Raw genomic sequence first — 11,876 nt, forward strand, 5'->3', positions numbered from 1 at the left:
TGTTGGCCTCCGCGGGACTGGCATACTTTCCCTCCTGCTCAGACTCACCTAAGATACTGAATTCAGCTTCAGGAGAAAATCGGGGCTGGACGTCTGGTGCCTGATCAGACCTGGGTATGGCCATCTCACCATGGTGATGACACTACCTGGTGCAGCCTCGCTCAGCCCTGCAGGCTCTGCTCCTCTGGTGCTTGCTTTGTTTCCAGAGCTAATTAATGCCAGGCTGCACCAGTGTGCTGTGAAGTTCCCTGAAGGGCCCTGGGCCCGGCCACCTGCTCTTCCACCTCTTCCTGGTTTCACCTTCTTTCCTCAAGCATAGGATACTGTTCTGACCTTGTCTGTGACCCAGGCCTCAATGCAAGTGTGCGTGTGCATGTGTGTGTCTGTGTGTGTGTACGTGTGTCTGTGTGTGTCTGTGTGTGTGTGTGCGTGTGTGTGTGTGGTGTGTGTGATGTGTGTGTGTGCGTGTGTGTGTGTGTGCATGTGTGTACTTGGAACACAAGATTAATGAGAGATGATATTTACCCTCACTGTGTAAATGAAAATCTTTCCCATATTATATAGAACTGAGTAAAGGTTTTTTCTCTATTACATATGGTATTTTGCTGGCCACACCTACTTGATTATATGACCCAGTGGTTTTATAGTTTGGGATGTCCTGTTCAGGTCATGTGCCTGACAAAGGATGGCTCAGACCCCTCTCTCCTCCCTCCCCATTCCAAGGCTGAATGAGAGGGGTTAGCTAATGTCATCCTTCCAGGGAGGAACCGAAGATGATGCAGACATGAAGTCCTTCCTCCCATCCCACCGTCCACAGGTTCACAAGCTGCTTACCTTCCTCATTGTTTGATCAACAATCAAAAGAGGAATACTTTGTAAACCCTAATAACTCACTAAAAAGAACACAGCCAAACTCCAGTCCAGTTTGTTAGTATAGATCTCTCTCTCTCTCTCTCTCTCTCTCTCTCTCTCTCTCTCTCTCCCTCCTCTCTCTCTCTCTCTCTCTCTCTCTCTCTCTCTCTCTCCCTTTCCTTCTTATCTCTGTCCCTCTCTTTTTATTAGAGGAGTATTGGATATCCAACACAGGTCTTCATGCATGCAAAGCAGGGGCTCTACCACAGCCTGGCATAAAAGTCTGGGAAGAAATTCAGGATAAAGAGTGTAAAAAGAATTAATACATGCCGACTTCTGATTCTTCACTTAAATCTTGTTTGAAACCAGGATACTAAATTCCCCCGAATTCCACTAAGCTATTAGACTTTATCATCAAGAGTCAATGATAGCTGGGGTGGGGAGGGTAGACATTCAACATCTGGGCAGTCGTCTCAGGGGAGCTGCTTCAAGTTCAAAGCTAGCCTCAGCTACGTAATGAAGCTCTGTCTTGACAGACAAAGATTCAGTGGTGACTGCAGCAAATATTTTTAAAAGTTCAAATAAAAAGTTAGGAAACGTTAAGCCACACTTTGGAAAGAAGCAGAAATTTGATCTTGAGTCTGACAGTACACCTGTCATAGACCATGAGTTAGTGGGTCAGTTGGTATGGCTACAATCTCAGACTTTGGGTCTGTGTGAGTCACATAAATACTCTACCCTCAGACACCGTGGTGCACATACATGCAGACAAAACAACCATACACATAAAAGAAATCTAGTATTTTTGATTTTGAGCCTTAACTTTTAATGGTTGAGCTACCTCTCCAGCCCCAAATAAAGAAACCAAAAGCCAAAAACAAACATTTAGTTGGATGTTTTTCCCATTGGCTTCTGTCTGTTTTAGTTGGGATTTCTATTGCTTTGATGAAATACCATGACCAAAAAGGAAGTTGGTGGTAGGTTATTTGGAATATCTCACTGTTCATCATGAAGGAAGTCAGGACAGGACCTCAAAGAGGGCAGGAACCTGGAGGCAGGAACTGATACAAAATCCATGGAGGAATGCTGCTTACTGGCTTGCTCCCCATGGCTTGCTCAGTCTGCTTTCTTACAGAACCCAGGACTACTCATCCAGGGATGGCACCGCCCACAATGGACTGGGCCCTTCCCCCATTGATCACTAATTAAGAAAATGTCTTAAAGCTGGATCTTAGGGAGGCATTTTCTCAATTGAGGTTTGCTCCTTTCAGGTAACTCTCGCTTGTGTCAAGTTGACATTAGACTAGCCAGCACACTGCCCCTCCCCCACCAATGAAGATGCCAGTCTTCGTTCCTCATCTTGCAGGCTCCTGTCTCCTGTGTAGCATTCTGGAGTGATCTCAGTGACCCTGAGAGGCAGGAAGATGTTTTAGGGTTTCATCGCTATGACAAAATACCCAGGGAAATAAGAAAGGAAAGATTTATTTGGGCTCCCAGTTTCATAGTGGAGTGGGGTCTGTGGTCAGCTGAATCTGTGCTGGGCCAGATCACAGCAGGAGGGGATGGAGGACCCAAGCCTCTTGCCTCAGCTGCTGCCATGTGGCCTGGTGCTCTCTGGCCACTCTCTTTGCTGCCAGCCCATGTTCCTGATGGCTTCTCATGCATATGCATGTCTGTGTAGCCACGTTTCCTCTCACAAGGACACTGGGTTAGATCAGGGCCCATTCTGTGACCTCATTTAACTCAATGGCCTCTTTCAAGGCCCTGTCTCTAAATGCAGTCATATTCTGAGGTACTGAGATTGGGGCTTCAACTTGTGACTATTGGGGACTCTGACTCAGCCTGAAACATCTCCAAAGCCAGAGTGTAGATAAAGCTGCAAGTATTGGGACCCTGTGTTCCTTTCTTGGCAACCAAAATGCTCAGAACTTGATTATGGTGACGACTGCACATCCCTGAAAAACCCCACTGAAACCCATTGAATTGTAGGCTTTCAAGGGGTGAGTTTTGAGTATATGAATTACATGCCTCAATTTTTAAAACTATTTTTAATTATATGTATACATGTATGTCTGTGTGGGGGTGTGTTCATGTGCATGCAGGCAGAGGCCAGAAGGCATTAGACACCTCTGGTTGTGAACTGCCTAACATGTGTGCTGGGTCCTCTGCAAGAGCATGCATGCTCTTAATCTCTGAAGTGTCTATTCAGTTCCTATTTCAACCTTCTGTATAAGAAAAAAAAAATCCCGCAAAGGTCAAGAAGAGGTTATATAGATGGTTGTGGCGAAAGAGAAGGGAAGGACAGGGCAGAATCATGAAGATCGCCTTTCAGGAGCCCTGTAATAGCTGTCTGCGATGGCTGCCAAGTCTCCCGTGTAAGCCCTAAGAATGCTCTGCCCCCATTTCCAGCGTCTTTGACAAGCCACCTGCCAGGGCTTCTTTCCACCATCCAGCACCCCTCAGTCCCGTTGCTCAGCTACAGAAATCAGAGCATGGCTTACTGCTGGGATCACAAAGCCAAGAAACAGAAGGAGCAGGCTTGGTGGGAGGGGGCTGGGCTGGAGGCGGAGCTTGTGGCCAGCCAGAGCAGGGTAGCGGCTGTAGCCCTGCAGCCCCTCCCTGCCTTGATCCGGCTGCTGTGCTTAAAAAAGCAATTTCCTTTCCAGTGGCGTCTGGGAGGCTCAGAATTGTCTTGCCTGCTTCCTCACCTTCTGTAACTGTTCCTGCTGTGTGCCCGCTTGGAGCCTCAGCCAGCACGGGAAGACGGCCAGTTTGCAGCATCAAGGAGCTGCTGTTTCAGTGTACTTTGTGAAAGGGCTTTCTGCTCGTGTTCCCAACTGCTTCCAGAACTGGCTTGTGCGTCTTTTTGTTTTGGGATACACACAGGCAATCTAAGTGTTCAGCACGTCACAGTATAAAAAAGTGTCTAACTCAATTTTTTAATGCTGTAATTCAAAATTTGACGTGCATTTTGTTGTTGTTGTTCGTATGACTTAGGATGGCCCTGATCTTGAAAGACCGTTTAAAAACACCAAAGAAACACAGGGGGCGTCACACCCAAGAGGAGGACAAAGAGAAGGAAGCACAGCAGATCTTGCCGGAACAGGTAGCCACTGTTTGTGTCTTTGCGAACAAAGGGAACCAGTCTTGTCTTTGATCTTTCTCTATTTAACGTCTCGGTACGTATTCTGACCACAAAACCACAATGAGCGGCGGGACATACCACCACACACTTAGAACCAGTCAGTAGCTCTAGACATTAAAACTGAGAACACAAATTACAACAAAGTTGTTTTTTGTTTTTTAAAGTCGGTCGCAGTCTGTCATCCGAGGTCGAATGGTGAATTAAAATCAGCCAAAAGAATTATATGGAAAGTCTATGAACAAAGGCTCCTTGTTCTACGGCGCCCTCTGGTGGGGCTGAGGGAAAATAGCATTTCTGAAACGAAGGACACACTTTGGCTCAAAACAGGACCCAAAAGCTTTCCTGGCCTCCATTCCAGTCACTGTAACACCAAGGATCGAAATGAAAATCCTGTGTTCCGTGAATCCTCTCTTGACTTCTTTTGTTTTTTCATTTCTTTATTGTTGTTTTTTTCGGGACAGAGTTTCTTTGTGTAGCCTTGGCTACCCTAGAACTCCCTTTGTAGACCAAGCTGGCCACATTCACCTGCCTCTGCCTCTCAAGTGCTGGAATTAAAGGCATGTGCCACCACTACCTGGCTTTTCTTTCCTTTTTTCTTTCTTTTCTTTCAATTTCTCTCCTCTCTCTCTCTCTCTCTCTCTCTCTCTCTCTCTCTCTCTCTCTCTCTCTTCTTTCTTTCTTTCAATTCTTTTACTCTTGAGTTTCAAAATCCAGAAACTTGAGGTCTAGAGGAGAGACTGTGTATCTACCTCAGGTAGATTCTGACACCAAGGTTCTGGGGAGGAGGGCCCTTCCCACTCCTCAGGATCCCCAGCTAATGAGGGAGAACTGGCCAGGCAGTAAATTTTGGAGGCTTGGTGGAGGGAACTCAGTTTCTTTGAAGGAGGCCTGAGGTCACTGAGGTGGGTGGTGGATTGGAGACACTGGGCAGCACCAGAAGTGGCTGCTGCATATATCGGGCAGCAATCAGGCTGCAGGACACAGGGACATGGCCAAGCATGTCAGGTTGAGCAGCAAGACCAGCATGTAGAGGCTCAATCCTGGCACCTTGATCCTGCCATCTGAGCCCAAGCAGTGTGGTTTTGTCCCTCTGCTTGGCCGGTGAATGGGCTGGGGCTGTGCTAGGGACTCTGTGAGCTTAGGGCCTGTGCACCGGTGTAGACAGAACAATGAGAGCTGGCAAAGACAGAGAAAGAATTGCCATCTCAAGAGTCTTAGGAGCTGTGCTGGTGCTCTCCACAGGGAGTGATCTCATTTGAGAAGGAATCCATTGACCCTCTTGGTACTCACCTGATAAGTGTTTGAGACCCCTGGGACACAGTCTCCAGGTTTCTGTATCTCACGGCTGACTAGATTTTTAAATTAAGCACAATGAAGAAAATAATCGCCGAGCGGTGGTGGCGCACACCTTTAATCCCAGCACTTAGGAGGCAGAGGCAGGCGAATTTCTGAGTTTGAGGCCAGCCTGGTCTACAGAGTGAGTTCCAGGACAGCCAGGGCTGTACAGAGAAACCCTGTCTCAAAAAAAAAAAAATGGGGCTGGAGAGATGGCTCTGGTTGAGAGCGCTGACTGCTCTTCCAGAGGTCCTGAGTTCAGGTCCCGGCAGCCACATGATGGCTCACAGCCATCTGTGGTGGAGTCCAACGCCCTCTTCTGGTGTGTCTGAGGATAGCTACAGTGTGCTCATATACATAAAGAAAATACTCCCTTTTTGTTCACAGATTAAAGGATACTAATGAGAGATCCATGGATTTCTTAAAAAGAAACACACACACACACACACACACACACACACAAGCCCCCAAGTTTCAGTACCAGGAAAAGTATAGCTTTAGTCTTCAATGCCACATGCCTACCTCACAACCCTGGAAAGCCCACACACATGCACACATATATGAACACACACACAAAGTCCAAGATGGCCAAGCTGGGTAGTGGTAGCACACGCATTTGATCCCAGCACTTGGAGGGCAGAGGTAAGTAGATCTCTATAAGTTCAAGGGCAGCCTGGTCGACAGATCGAGTTCCAGGACTCCCAGGGATACACAGAGAAACTCTCCTGAAAAACCTAATAAAGTAAGATGGCCAGACAGAAAGAAGCTAAGCTTCCACAGTGGAAGGTGGAGGATCGTGTGAGCCTCAGAATAAACAGACCCCTGTTTAACAAATTACTTCTTACACCGGAGAGACAGTAAGGATCTTAGTTCTGTCCCCCAAACCCATATAAAACAGCCTGGTGTGAGTCCACACCTGTGATTGTAGCAGTGGGATCGAGGGATGGTGGGATCCCTGGGTCACTGACCCGCCAGCTTAGCCTGCTTGGTGCGGTCCGGGCTAGTGAGAGATCCTCTCTCAAAAGTAAGATGAACGGTGTCCTGAGGGACATCACCCAGGGTTGACTCTGACCTTCACATACACACATTGGAGCACACATATGGGTGTGCACACACCCACACCCACTCTTACACACTTATTTAATAAAGAGAAACAGGGCTGGAGAGATGATTCAGTGGTTAAGAGTGCTTGCTGTTCTCCCAGAAGACCTAGGCTTGAGTCCCAGAATCCACGTGGTGGTGGCTCACAATCATCCTTGACTCAAGTCTCAGGGGATCTGACACTCTTTTGGTCGCTGCCACAACTGGAATGCAAGTGGTGTATAAATACACATGCTGGCTAAACACCTCTCCATCGTTAGGGTTTCTATTGCTGTGATAAAACACCGTGGCCCAAACAACTGGAGGACGAAAGGGTTTATTTATCTTTCAGTCTGTGCCCCATGATCTAGGGAAGCCATTGCGTGAACTCAGGGCTGGAATCTGGAGGCAGGAACTGGAGCACAAACTACAGAGGAAGGAGGGCTGCTTGTTATATTTTATAAAATGTGGTATGATACTCAGGAGGTGCCCTTAGCAGGCCTGCACGGAGGCATCCCTCCTGAGGTACCAGTCATACTGACAGGCCTAGTATAAAGGGTAGTTTATTTGGGACCTGGGAAGGAGGTCTGAAGAAGGGAGTAGAGGCAAAAAAAAGAAAGGGAACAGAGAAGGACAGAAAGAGAAAGAGAGGAAGAGAGGAAGGGGGGGAAGAGGCCAGCTGGGGACATATGAGAAGAGAGAGAATAGATGGAGAGGAGAAGGAAGAGGGAGAGAGGGGAATGGGGAAGGGAGGAGTAGAGGGAGAGGGAGAGAGATGGACCCTGAGCAGTCCTTATATGCCTGGCTCCTAGCTTGTACCTGGCCATTGGTAGGTAACTGTTGGGCAGAGCCTAGAGGAAATACTAACACTGCTTACTGGCTTGATCCCATGGCTTGCTCAGTTTGCCTCCTTATAACACCCAGGACCACCAGCCAGGGGTGGCTCCACCCACATCAGTCATTCAGCAAGAAAATGTACCACAGCCTTGCCCACAGCCCAATCTAGTGGGGAGTATTTTTTCCTCTCCCTAAATGACTCTAAGCTTGTGTCAAACTGACATAAAACTAGCTGGAACAACACTCATACACAGAACCTCCTTTTTTTAAAAGTACAGGAGAACCAACTTAAAGACCTGGCCCACAGTGGTCAGCTGTGTGAGAGCTTGTTCCATCTCACACAGGAGAACCCTCAAGAGTCACTCAGGCACAAAAATAAAGCTACAGCTGTCTGTAGCCTCCTGACCTAGCAACCTCACCTCTGGGTTCCCTCCAGATAGCGCTGGCACAAGGGCAAAGTGAGCTGGAGACAGTGTTGTGGACGACAAGTTGATCTGTCCAGCCACAAGATGGGATGACACTAACATTTTGAACATCTGAGAAAACACAAAAGCTTGGGCCCCCTGGTCTCCAATGTGGTCTTTTCCTAGCAGGGACCCCAAGCTGTTGCTGGGCCCCCTGGGGTGGACCCCCTCAAGCTCACCCTCAAGTTTGTGAAGCTTTACCAGGACAGGGTAGGTAAGTACCTTACACAGAGTTACCTGAAAGCTTTGAGGGCAACGTTCACAGGTTTTGAAGAGGTCATTGATATGGAAATAATTCCTGGAGTCGCCAGCTCTCCAGGCCTGAGTCAGTCCCCAAATCTGTCATCTCCCACCTCCCCTAGATGGAATTAAAATACTCCCATGCCCTTCTGTTGACAAGATGACTTAGTGTCAAATGTCACCCTCCTTGCTGGAGGCAAGGATTACCATTTGATTAGTATGCACATAAGATGTTGTCTGAGGCCAAATACACAAGTTGGGAAATCAAAGGCCGCTCCTTCACACCCTTTTCCAGCCCCATCCTGGACATTTATTTTGTTTTGAAACAACTTCCTCAGTTTCCTTCCTAAAAAGAAAGAGGAATCTCCATTTTAAAGTGAACCCCCCCCCACCCCAAACGCACATCCCCTGACTGCTGAGTGGAGCTTGAGCCCTCTCTGGGTCCCTCTCTAAGGCTGTAGGCGAGACTCATACATCCCCAGGGAACTGAGGAGCTACAAAGGGCTTGTGTTTCATCTACAATCTATATTAATACTCAAGTAATGTTTATGGGTTTGTGGCGTGCGTGTAATAATTACTAAAGTACTGTATGCTTCGTATTATGTTTCCATAAATAAATGTACAATATCTTTAATGAAATATTTGTTGGTTATGAAAGAGTGGGTTTCCTACTGGAAATTCCATCCATGATTGTGTTTTTTAGGTGTTACCCACAGAGTGTATGGACAGGAAAGACGGGATTCGAGGTGCAGACAGTTTAAGAGCTTACTTACCCCTCAGCAGACACAGTTGACAGAGAAATGGTTAATGCTTCCAAGACACCAAAATGATTTGTTTAAGCCAGTTTGCTTCTGAGACAGATTTATTTGAGACTTAAAGTTATAACAACTTGTTAGTGACCTAATTTTTCCCTCTTGGCCCAAACAAAACTGTAAAAACAAGCAAACAACAACAACAAAAAAAAACCATACACTTCTGAAATCCCACAAACTTTAAAAATGTATTTCCCCACCCCCCTTTTTTTTTCTGCTTTCCAACAAAGACAGGGAGAGTCTAGGAATTTGCCAGTGGCTATAAGAAGGTGAATATCCCAGCCCAGATATTTTGAATGAAAAGCTTCATAAATGATTACTTTTTGGAATAGTATTCAACAATTTTTGTTCACTAAAGCCATCTGTTATTTTGCAAATTAGCAGTGATTGGAGGGTACTTTCATGGCGTGTGTGTACCTCAATCTGGGTCCTTCATGGATCTCCTTCTTTATGGGTTTAATTAGGCCCTGCTTCTCCCCTCCCCCCCGTGTGTGTACATGCACATGCATGCCTGTCTATCTTGTCTGTCTATCTATCTGTCTTTGAGACAGAGTCTGGCTATGCAGCCGGGGACGGCCTGGGAGTATTTCTTCCCGTACTTCATTTTGCTGTGTTGGTTAACCAGAGGCATTAGTCATCTGTATTTGTTCGTAAAAATCTTCAATAGAGTTTGAGGTCTATGTCAATGAAATCTTGGGGCCCTGAATTTTAGTATTCAAAAATTTAAGTTGCCTTTGCCCTTCACCTGTTGCTAAGATACATCTTGTAAGGGTCAGGGTGCTGGTGTACACAGAGAGATTATGGACCAACTGTGGGGTGCATGGTATCTGGGTCTCCCTTTCTCACTTCCCACTTTAGTAATGAGGCTCAAAGGTCACATGTTCCTGGATCTTCCCGCATACTATGGAGTAAAGGTGGGCGCCACCTTCAAAGACATTCTTACACTTGACATTTGAGAGACAGGTGTCACTGGGGCTGGAGAGATGGCTCAGGGGTTAAGAGCACTGGCTGTTCTTCCAAAGGTCCTGAGTTCAATTCCCAGCAACCACATGGTGGCTCACAACCATCTGTAATGAGATCTGGTGCCCTCTTCTGGCTTGCAAGAATGCATACATGCAGGTAGAACACTGTATTCATAATAAATCTAAAACAAGAGAGACAGGTGTCACACAGTCATTTTGCAGGAGACATGATTACAGTGACTGTCCAATGAGAAGATGCAGAGATTGAAGGGCCTGGTGTCAGGCTGGAGGAAGAGACATGAGGTGGATCCAGAGCTATGAGAGGAAGTGAGAGGAAGGAGCTTTTCTACTCTAATATTTTTTTAATTGACTCGGATTTTGTGGAGGTAACAAATGCTAGGAGTAAAATCCCAGGCCTGATGCTTAGCCGCACACGCTCTGCTGAGTTCAAGCCTTGGCTCAGGGATTCATCTTAGCCAGAACTAACTCTAATGAAGATTTATTTTTTATTTTATGTGTATGAGTGTTTGGCCTCCACACACAGACACACAGGCACACACACACAGACACACACACAGACACACCACACACACACACACACACAGACACACACACACACACACACACACACACACGAGCTTGCATACCGTGTACATGCAGCATTCACAGAAGCTAGGAGAGGTGTCAGATCCCCAGAAATGACGGTTCTGAGCTACCCTTTCAGTGTTAGGGACTAAACCAAGGTCCTCTGCAAGAGCAGACAATACTCTTAACTGCTGAACTGTTTCTTCAGTCCCAAGAGCTAACTCTACAGAGCACAGATGGCCTCCTGTCTCCAGGGGTCACAGGTGCTTGTGTGTTACCATCTAACTGACAGGAACAGCACAAACTTGTGTCCATCTCTTAATTATACTAACAGCAGGAAAAACTCTTAGACTCTTAATAAACTTACTCTGTTTTCAATCAGTTGCAGTTTTTAAGTGGGTTATTTCCTCAATAGTACATTGTATCAATGTCTCTCTCCAGACTTTTGGCTTGAAGGCCCTGAGACTTATTAAGCAATGATGCCTTATGAGGAAACACCACAGGTTGGCGTGCCAAACCGCTCCATTTAACTCTGTTTTCGCTTTTCCACAGCTCTTTATTTTCTCCATTCTGCCAAAATGAAAGGCTCAGGAGATAAAACAGGGAGATTGGCAGAGGACAGAGGGCTGGGAGAGAGGAGAGAAGGCCAGGCTTGTCATTATGACTAGGCTTGAGACCATTAACACGGGGGGAGCTTAGATGGGTGGCTGCAGGTCACCAAGGTGTCCTGGGGCCTCTGCACCCACAGTACCCTCTGAGACAGCTCCAGACTCCTTGAAGAACAGTGAAGGGGGCTCCGAACCACGATACAGCATATACATTGCAAGCCTGTGGTACAGCTGTGGAGAAGGGAGTGGTGTAGAGTCAGTGCCATCTCTCAGCTCTGCGGCTCATGCATTGTATCCTAGCCACTGCTGCGACACACAGTTTTTAGTGTATGTATTTATTCTCGTGTGTATGTGCTTGAGCATGTGTGCGTGCACATGCACCATGGTACAAAGGACCTCTGTCAGGGGACAACGTAGGGGACGAGGTTGTCTGTTTCCACCGTGTGGGTCCCAGGGATTAGACTCAGATAGTCAGGCATGGCAGCTAGCAACTTTACTCACTAAGCAATCTTGCAGGCTCCCCAAAGTACCAAAGCTGTTTAATCAATTTTTAAGTGGGTAAGTTTTTAAGTACCAAAAGCAAATTTTCAATTTGCTCATTTAAGTGTTGGAAAGGATGTTCATTTTTGTCTGCTGGGGAACAGGGTTCTAACTTCCCTAAAGAACATTATGAAGACTTTGGTATATAATGAAAACATCCTTCCTATTTTAGGAAAGTCAATGAAATGTAAAATGTAAAAAGAGAGAAAAAACCAAAAACACTTAAACGGAGCCGAGCAGTGGTGGCTCATGCCTTTAGTCCTGTCACTGGGAGGCAGAGGTAGGAAGATCTCTATGAGTTCCAGTCAACCTAGTCTACACAGATAGTTCCAGGACAGCCAGGGCTATACAGAGAAAGCCCATCTCCAAAAGCAAGCAAGCAAGCAAGCAAGCAAGCAAGCAAGCAAGCAAGCAAG

The 11,876-nt window shown here is 46.6% G+C and overlaps 1 protein-coding gene across 1 annotated transcript in view; it reads left to right on the forward strand.

The window, feature by feature from the left end:
• Positions 1 to 3,850: 3,850 nt before the first annotated feature.
• Positions 3,851 to 11,876, forward strand: part of LOC114634017 — a 50,390-nt gene continuing 42,364 nt past the window's right edge. Inside the window, exon 1 of the mRNA XM_028782641.1 lies at positions 3,851 to 3,958. Coding sequence (XP_028638474.1) covers positions 3,851 to 3,958 — 108 coding nt within the window. The remainder of the gene's footprint in view (positions 3,959 to 11,876) is intronic.

Source organism: Grammomys surdaster, unplaced genomic scaffold (assembly GCF_004785775.1).
Source record: "Grammomys surdaster isolate TR1022 unplaced genomic scaffold, NIH_TR_1.0 810, whole genome shotgun sequence".
In the NCBI taxonomy this organism is placed as follows: Eukaryota; Metazoa; Chordata; class Mammalia; order Rodentia; family Muridae; genus Grammomys; species Grammomys surdaster.